The sequence below is a fragment of the Myotis brandtii genome, unplaced genomic scaffold, assembly GCF_000412655.1.
Source record: "Myotis brandtii unplaced genomic scaffold, ASM41265v1 scaffold655, whole genome shotgun sequence".
In the NCBI taxonomy this organism is placed as follows: domain Eukaryota; kingdom Metazoa; phylum Chordata; class Mammalia; order Chiroptera; family Vespertilionidae; genus Myotis; species Myotis brandtii.
In genome coordinates, this window is record NW_005370542.1 from 1,725,197 (window position 1) to 1,733,707 (window position 8,511).

The 8,511-nt window shown below is 51.6% G+C and overlaps 1 protein-coding gene across 2 annotated transcripts; it reads left to right on the forward strand.

Annotated features, from left to right (window-relative positions):
- Window positions 1-414: 414 nt before the first annotated feature.
- LOC102241906 (cytochrome c-type heme lyase) lies at window positions 415-8,264 on the forward strand. Of its 2 annotated transcripts, XM_005880813.2 has the most exons (6): window positions 417-681; window positions 3,354-3,502; window positions 4,825-4,973; window positions 5,432-5,551; window positions 7,405-7,491; window positions 7,982-8,264. In XM_005880813.2, the coding sequence occupies exons 1-6, from the start codon at window positions 570-572 to the stop codon at window positions 8,178-8,180; spliced, it is 816 nt and encodes a 271-aa protein (XP_005880875.1). In that variant the 5' UTR covers window positions 417-569; the 3' UTR covers window positions 8,181-8,264. The 2 variants fall into 2 exon arrangements, with proteins under 2 accessions (XP_014384328.1, XP_005880875.1); XM_014528842.1 differs by lacking the exon at window positions 7,405-7,491 and having other exon boundaries at window positions 415-681.
- The last annotated feature ends 247 nt before the right edge of the window (window positions 8,265-8,511 follow it).

The window sequence follows — 8,511 nt, forward strand, 5'->3', positions numbered from 1 at the left end:
TACCCTGCCCTCTGCCGTCCTTTCCTTCTTGAATCCCTTTTCTGCGCCGTACTTTTCCCAGACCCACAAACGCTCGCCAAACCCCGGGGCTGGGCTCTAGTCTGGCCTGAGTAAACCTCCTGTCTCCCACTCGATCACCAGTAAACCTCCCCCCTCCCACCCGATCACCATTAAACCTCCCCCCCCATCACCAGTAAACCTCCCTCTCCTGTCCGATCACCGCCAAGGACCTTCTACCTCGGCCTAACCCCCTGGATATGACATTGTTTCTCAGGGACCTCCTCACCTCCCCCTTCCCCCCCAAATCCGCCCACCGTTAGAAACGTTCCCACACAGGCTGGTGTACATATCACAGCTAGTATTGCCCAAAGCGGGTAATATATTAAAGCTGTTGCCGGAAGTGGGTACCCTGCCCCGCAGATGTCCGGAAGGATGGCGAGGATGAAGAACAAGTTGGCCAAATTAAGAATTCTCAGGGAGTAGCTGGAACCCAGACATCAGCATTAATCTCTCTTTGCTTTGCCACGTGTGAATTTAGAATTGTTTGGATTCAGCCCAGCGGTTCCACCATGGGTTTGTCTTCATCCACCCCGGCTGTTGCAGTTCAGACCACCAATGCTTCAGCTCACCAGACTACAGCCCCGCCTTCAGGATGTCCAATGCATGAAGGGAAAATGAAAGGTACTCGATCCTTTGTCACAGGGGTGGGCAAACTTTGACTCGAGGGCCACAATGGGTTCTTAAACTGGACCGGAGGGCCGGAACAAAAGCATGGATGGAGTGTTTGTGTGAACTAATATAAATTCAAAGTAAACATCATTACATAAAAGGGTACGGTTTTTTTTTTTTTAGTTTTATTCATTTCAAACTGGCGGATCCGGCCCGCGGGCCGTAGTTTGCCCACGGCTGGTCTAGAAAATAAAAACAAAAGGGAATCCTCAAAAGGATTTTAGGGAAGAGGCAGTACAGCGTGTTGGTGAGCCTCCCTGGGTTGGGTCCTTCTGTTGCTACTTACAAGTTATGTGACTGTAGATGAGGTACTTCTCAACCCATCAACGGTAAGATGAAGACATAATATGCTTCACAGGGTTATTATGACAATTAATTGAGAGAACGAATGACAGTGTAGTGTTCATTCCACACGTCAGCCCCAATGCCCCCAAAGTTTGCGTGTGTCTATATCTGTGGTTCTCAACTAGAAATGGGGGGGATTCCCTCTCACCCCAGGGGACATTTGGCAACATCTGGAGACATTTTTGCCTGTCACAACTGAGAGGAGAGGCACGTACATCTAGTGCGTAGAAGCCAGGAGTTCTGCTGAACAACCTACAGTGCACAGGACAATCCCTCAACAAAGACTCACCTGGCCCCATATGTCAAGAGGGCTGTGCTTGGGAAACCTTGATCTAGCTGTCTTTATCCACCAAGACAACTTTTAGCCCGGAGGGTGTGGCTCAGTGATTGAGCATCGACCTATGAACCAGGAGGTCACAGTTAGATTCCCAGTCAGGGCACATGCCTGGGTTGCGGGCTCAATCCCCAGTGTGGGGTGTGCAGGAGGCAACCTATTAATGATTCTCTCTCATCATTGATGTCTCTCTCTCTCCCTCTCCCTCTCCCTCTTTCTCTCTTCTCTCTCTTTCCCTCTCCCTTCATCTCTGAAATCAATAAAAATGTATTTTTAAAAAAAGACAACTTTACTCCTGCATCCTGGCAGTGTTTATCACCTGATGGACTTGCTGTTCGTTCTTCAGGTGCAAACGAAGCAGCTTTCATTTTGAACTGATGCGCGTCTGCTTTAGGTTGTTTGTATACAGCAGGGCCTGAACCAGCCCGATGGGTGCCTTCCTGCTTCAAGACAGGAGGGGAAGAGCCAACCGTACGCTTAACGAGTGCTCACCTTTCGTTCCCTTGGTCTGTCAGCAAGGATTTGCTCACTGCCCACTGTGCCGAGCACTGGTGGGTTTCACTTCCTTGTTTTGCACTGAGAGAACAGCAGGGTATGAAACAGACAAAAATCCTTTGCTTGATGGAGTTTCCGTTCTCATCCTCATAATCCCGCGCAGTGGGTTTTCTCCCTTATTTATTGATATATTTATTATAAAACATATCTTTATTGATTTCAGAGAGGAAGGGAGAGAGATAGAAACATCAATGATGAGAGAATCATTGATCAGCTGCCTCCTGCACGCCCCCTACTGGGGATCAAGCCCTTGACGGGAATCGAACCCGGGACCCTCCAGTCCGCAGGCCCACACTCTATCCACTGAGCCAAACCGGCGAGGGCTCTCCCTTTTTTATAGTTAAGGAAACTGAGAGCTCCGACAGCTCATAAGTGGCAAAGCCAGGAAAACTGGGACCTTGGACAAGGACAGATCCAGTTCTCTTCCGGGGTTTCTCCAAATGGGAAGAATCCAGACAGGTTGAGAGGTTGAGAGTGCTACTCTGAGCATCCCCGGGGAGATACAGCCCTGTCTGGTTTGACTTCCTTTGCCGTGTATCCGGAAGAGCTGCCAGTTGGATTTATCTGTATTAGTAAAGAATGTGGGTATGTGTAGGAGATTGAAGGGGCTGTGGGTTATGTAACATGAAAAATGTAAACCAGCGGTTCTCAACCTGTGGGTCGCTACCCCTTTGGCGGGCAAACGACCCTTTCACAGGGGTCGCCTAAGACCATCCTGCAGATCAGATATTTACATTACGATTCATAACAGTAGCAACATGACAGTTAGGAAGTGGCAACGAAAATAATTTTATGGTTGGGTCACAACATGAGGAACTGTATTTAAAGGGCCAGAAGGTTGAGAACCACTGTTCTAGCCCATTACTGAAACCATGGCATTTGCAAATGTTGAGATTTGGGGTGGGGGGGCGGTATTTTTGCTAAGGGCATGACCCAAGAAGAGAAGGGGTACCCATTTCTATGTCAAAGGGAAAGTAAACTTGGAGAACCCTGTCCTGGCCTTTAGGATATCAGGAAGCTAGCTAGTGTGGCCGTGGGCAGCTTTCAGCAGCCGCCGCCTGGCTCTGCCTGTGGTCATCACTGGTCAGCAAGTCGGCTCTTTTTTTAAAAAATATATTTTATTGATTTTTTTACAGAGAGGAAGGGAGAGGGATAGAGAGTTAGAAACATCGATCAGCTGCCTCCTGCACACCCCCTACTGGGGATGTGCCCGCAACCAAGGTACATGCCCTTGACCGGAATCGAACCTGGGACCCTCAGTCCACAGGCTGATGCTCTATCCACTGAGCCAAACCAGTTAGGGCAGCAAGTCAGCTCTTTAGGGCCCAGCCTGGGGAGCCAGGCGCCCTGCCTTTGTGGTGACATCGTTTTCATCCTTGATTTCTCTCAGGCTGTCCGGTGAGTGGAGAGCCATCTGACCCTACGTGCGAGAAGAAACCCAGCTCTGTGCCTGCCCACCAAGACCGCGCCTACGAGTATGTGGAGTGCCCTGTTACGGGTGCCACTTCGGAAAGGCAGAACCTAGATCCTTCTAATCTGGTAATCCGCACTCGGCTCCTTCCTGGAACTTTTTTAAAATGTATTTTTATTGATTTCAGAGAGGAAGGGATACGGAGAGAGAGAAACATCAATGCTGAGAGAGAATCATGGGTCGGCTGCCTCCTGCACGCCCCACACGGGATCGAGCCTTCAACCCAGGCATGTGCCCTGACCAGGAATCGAACCGTGACCTCCTGGTTCATAGGTTGATGCTCAGCCACTGAGCCACACCGGCCAGGCCTTTTTCTTTTTTTTTCCACCTGTGATTTTAAACACACCGTAGTGAAAACAGGTAAGATGCCCGGTGTCGTGCCAGCACGCCCAGCTCTTCTCCTGCCATCTTTCTAACCAGGGGCTGTGTTGTGACTTAATCATAATAATAATTCCTGTGCACCTGCTAGGCAATCCTTCACACGTTCACTACAAAAAGAAGTTCTTGGCCAGTGGTTCTCAACCCGGGGGGAGGGACATCGGTTATCACGACTGGGGAAGAGGGGTACTCTTGGGTTGAGGTCAGGGATGTTGCTAAAGATCCTACTGTGCTCAGAACAGAGCCCAGTAACCAAGTGTTGTGCGCCCCCAAGCGGCAGTAGTAAAGAGAGTGGGAAGCCCTAGTCCAGGCTCAGTGCTTGCGTGTTGCTGCCGCTGTGTCTGGGAGGAAACATCCTTCGCCTCCCTCCGGTCTGCCAGTGTGGGGACGTCACCCCTCATCGGTAATGTACTCACCCCAAAGGCTGAAAGCATAAGCAAGATCCGAAAAGTAAACTTCTTTAACAGGAAGTGGTGCTGTACAGGCATCCTATCAGACTTCCTCAGAAGAATGCACAGTCATTTTTGTTAAGCCCACCATAGAAAGGTTTTCTGAAAAGCCTGCTGATCATGGTATTTGTCCTTACTCTTTTTTTTTTTTTTCGTTAATCCTCACAGGAGGATATTTTTTTCATTGCTTTTCAGAGGGGGGGGGGTTGGCATTGAACCTGAAATGAAGGTACATGCCGTTGACCGGGAATCAAACCCGTGACCCTTCAGTGCGTCGGCCGGTGCTCTAACCACTGAGCACACTGGCCCGGGCAGTTTTTACTTCTTCATCCTTGAGGAGAAAAAGACCAAGAATATACCCACAAGGAGTATTTACCGTTTATGAGAACTTGAACAGCAAGGGAAATGGTCTGATAGGGCTGAAATTTTGCTGCCAGTGGTTTGAAAGAGAACCTGTGTCGCGTACAATGCGTTGCTTTCCAGGAAGTGGCTCATTACAGTGCTTGTCTCTGCTCTATATCACATTTCCAACCTTTCAAAGCGGTTCTGCTTGTTCTATTCAGATGCCACCACCTAATCAGACACCGGCCCCTGACCAGCCGTTCGCGCTCTCCACTGTGCGGGAGGAGTCCTCCATTCCAAGAGCAGATTCTGAGAAAAAGTGGGTTTACCCTTCCGAGCAGATGTTCTGGAACGCGATGTTAAAGAAAGGGTAAGTGAGGGGGCCTCGTCCTGAGAACAGAAAAATCCGCTTGTTACATTTATCTAAGAATAAATGCCAAAGAGGTTTTTAGCCTCCAGATGAACAATAAGTTTTTATTTCAAAAGGTAATTTGTTTCGAATAACGTTCAGGCTTATCAGAAGATAGTGCAAGGCGAAGCAGACTAGGGCAGTGGTCGGCAAACTCATTAGTCAACAGAGCCAAATATCAACAGTACAACGATTGAAATTTCTTTTGAGAGCCAAATTTTTTAAACTTAAACTATATAGGTAGGGACATTGTTATTAACTTAATTAGGGTGCTCCTAAGGCTTAGGAAGAGCCACACTCAAGGGGCCAAAGAGCCACATGTGGCTCTCGAGCCGCAGTTTGCCGACCACGGGACTAGGGTGTGTGTGTCCGGAGAGATAGCAGGAGGCGGGTCCGATCTTGCCGACCTTCTTTCCCAGGTGGAAGTGGAAGGATGACGACATCAGCCAGAAGGACATGTACAACATCATCAAGATCCACAACCAGAACAACGAGCAGGCGTGGAAGGAGATTTTGAAGTGGGAAGCCCTTCATGCTGCGTAAGTATGTTTGAGATCTTAAAAAAACCCTCCCAGCCCTAGCCGGTGTGGCTCAGTGGATAGAGCATCGGCCTACGGACCAAAGGGTCCCGGGTTTGATTCCAGTCAAGGGCATGTACCTCGGTTGCAGGCTTCTCCCCGGCCCGGGCCCTGGTCAGGGCTCGTGCAGGAGGCAACCCATCGATGTTTCTCTGTCTTTCCCTCTCTCTCCCAGTCTCCCTAGAAATGAGTGGGAAAATATCCTTGGGTGAGGATTAACAACAATAACAAACATCCTTCCAGCATCTTTCTTGTTTTGGACCCAGGGTTTTAACATTCTTTCAGATGTGTCATTTGAATGGAATAGTTTGGGTAGCAGGCCTGCTCCAGTGACCCTGGTGTGGCAGTCCCCCTCCATGCAACCGTGTAAATCCATGTCCTTATGCTCGTGGATTCCGTGGGTCCGGGGTGCAGAAAGGGAGGAGTAGGGACGGCTGGTCTCTGCTCCCTGGTATCTGGGCCTCACCCGCCATCACTCAGTGGTCAGGGCTGGCTTGACAGTCGTGGGCTGGAATCCTCTGGAATCCATTTTCCTTAGCTGGTGAGGGACACCGGCTGTCGGCCACGACTCCTGCCCACAGCCCCTGAACATGGCCGCTTGGGCTTCCTCACGCTGGAGGCTGGGTTCCCAGAGCTGGAGTACAAAAAGCTCCCGTGGACGCTGCATCTGCTCTGATGATGTGGCCTCAGAAGCCCTGGGCCATCACCTGCCTGCCCAGGTTCCGGGGGGCGGGGGGGCGTCAGAGACCCCCGCCTCTCAGCGGGAGGAATGTCAGTCCATTGAAAGCAGAGCATGGGGGACACGGGACACTATGTTGCTCTCTGCCCCTAGGACAGTGGCCGGCAAACTGCGGCTCGCGAGCCACATGTGGCTCTTTGGCCCCTTGAGTGTGGCTCTTCCAAAAAATACCGACTTCTGCGCATGGGCCACAAAGTTTCAATCGCACTGTACGTGCGCGCCCGCACGTGGTATTTCGTGGAAGAGCCACACTCAAGGGGCCATAGAGCCGCATGTGGCTCACGACCCGCAGTTTGCTGACCACTGCCCTAGGAGATGCTCACTCAGCAGCATTTCCTGAGTCCCCAGCAGGCCTAACGCCTCAAGATGTCTTAGAGTGCAGGCCTTTTTCTGGCGGAGAGGGCTGACCGTGAGCTCAGCTAGTACAGGACTCGAGCGGTCTTACGTGATGCTGCCCCCCAACTCCCTGCGCCTGGGAGCGGGCCGGCCGGCACCCAGGAAGCCCTCACCGAGGCTGTGCGGAGAGCGAGCGGATTTTTCTAGCCAGGACCTCGCCACCCGTCCTGTGTGTGGTTGCTTCCTTAAGGAGCTGGTCCGACACCAAGTACATGAGTTCCTAGGGATTTATCTAGCATTTTCCTTCTTCGTGAAGGCCATTCATTGGTATCAAACCCAAAAAGAGTGTAGGGTTTTGTTATGTTCGTCTGCAACGTTATGCCAGCTGCTCTGTGCGAAAGAGAAGCGAGATGCCCAATACTCCACCCTCCCTTGTCCCCCAAGAACATGCCTGTGTCCCCACACCAAATGCAAAGGCCCTGGCCCCGGACTCCTGCGGAGAGCAGGGCAGATATTCGGAAGGAAGTGGAGGGAGGGGAACATACCCGATCCAGAAACGGAGAGCAGCTTTTTAAAGACTAGGGATATTGGTTTGAATTGGGCAGTGACCTTTCTTAGAGAATGTGAGACTGTGTAAAATGCCTTCAGAAAACTGTATATTATTGAGGACATGCAACATCTTAGTTTTCAAAGGAAAGAAGCTCTTTTCACAGACTTGTCTAATTTGGGGCTTTCCTAGGGAGTGTCCCTGTGGTCCCTCGTTGGTCCGGTTCGGAGGGAAAGCCAAGGAGTACTCCCCACGAGCAAGGATCCGCTCCTGGATGGGGTGAGTGTGGGCGGGAAGGGACTGCCACTCCCGTGTGAGGGTCCCTTCTCCATGGACCGGAATCCAGACCTGTGGGGCCATCCTCCAAGATGTAGCCCATGTGCATCTGTAGGTTTCGTCCAGGTGGGGGCGGATTCACTCGGGTGGCTCGGTTGCTCCCCATCTCCTTGTCGCAGGATCGACCCGAGCTGTCCTCCGACTCCTCCTTGCATCTCTGCGCCTGGCCTTCTCCCTTCTCTCCCAGCGCAGCCAGAGAACCCAACCCCTCACCCTGCTGGCTCTCTGTCCGGGGGGCCTGATTCCTGGGTGGACAGACTGACTGCCGTGTGAGCTGGGCCCATCGCACATCCTCAGCCCCGCCTTTGTTGGGCGCTGTGGGCTGTGACGAGTCTCCCCTCCCCGGTGAGATGTTTGCCCGAGAGCAGGCCTTGCCACGCTGCTCCGGGGCCCGGCGAGCGGGCTGACACTCACCAGCATGTCCTCATTCCAGGTACGAGTTGCCTTTCGACAGGCACGACTGGATTATCAACCGCTGTGGCACGGAAGTCAGATACGTCATTGACTACTACGACGGCGGCGAGGTCAACCAGGAGTACCAGTTCACCATCCTGGACGTGCGGCCCGCCTTCGACTCGCTGTCGGCGGTGTGGGACAGGATGAAGGTCGCCTGGTGGCGCTGGACCTCATAGCCAGTGCTTTGTTAGAGACGGGGAAATACCAACTATTTTTTTTTTTTCCTGAGGGCTACATTAAACTCTTTTCCCTAAACTGAATTGCACTCGTGATGTACTGGGAAGGTCGAGTGGGTCATGACCTTGAACTTCACTTGGCAAAGGGTAGTATGCACGCGCTCTTTGGAGCTCTGTTTTCACCCCACCCTTGATTGCAGGTCATGTTATGTTTTCTTCCCACTTAGCGCCAGTGGGAAGAAGTCCCTTCGTTTTCCCTTTAACTGCAGTATTGCCTGTGTGTTTAATCTAGAAAAGTCTGAGCCGCCTCTTAAAAAGAGCGTCCCTTAAA

What these genes read in the sequence shown, in the direction of transcription:
- LOC102241906 (XM_005880813.2), top strand. Translation starts at nt 570, where the DNA reads ATGGGTTTGTCTTCATCCACCCCGGCTGTTGCAGTTCAGACCACCAAT. An exon ending in AACGCGATGTTAAAGAAAGG is followed by an intron (nt 4,974 to 5,431) that starts GTAAGTGAGGGG and finishes CTTCTTTCCCAG; the next exon opens with GTGGAAGTGGAAGGATGACG. An exon ending in AGGATCCGCTCCTGGATGGG is followed by an intron (nt 7,492 to 7,981) that starts GTGAGTGTGGGC and finishes TCCTCATTCCAG; the next exon opens with GTACGAGTTGCCTTTCGACA.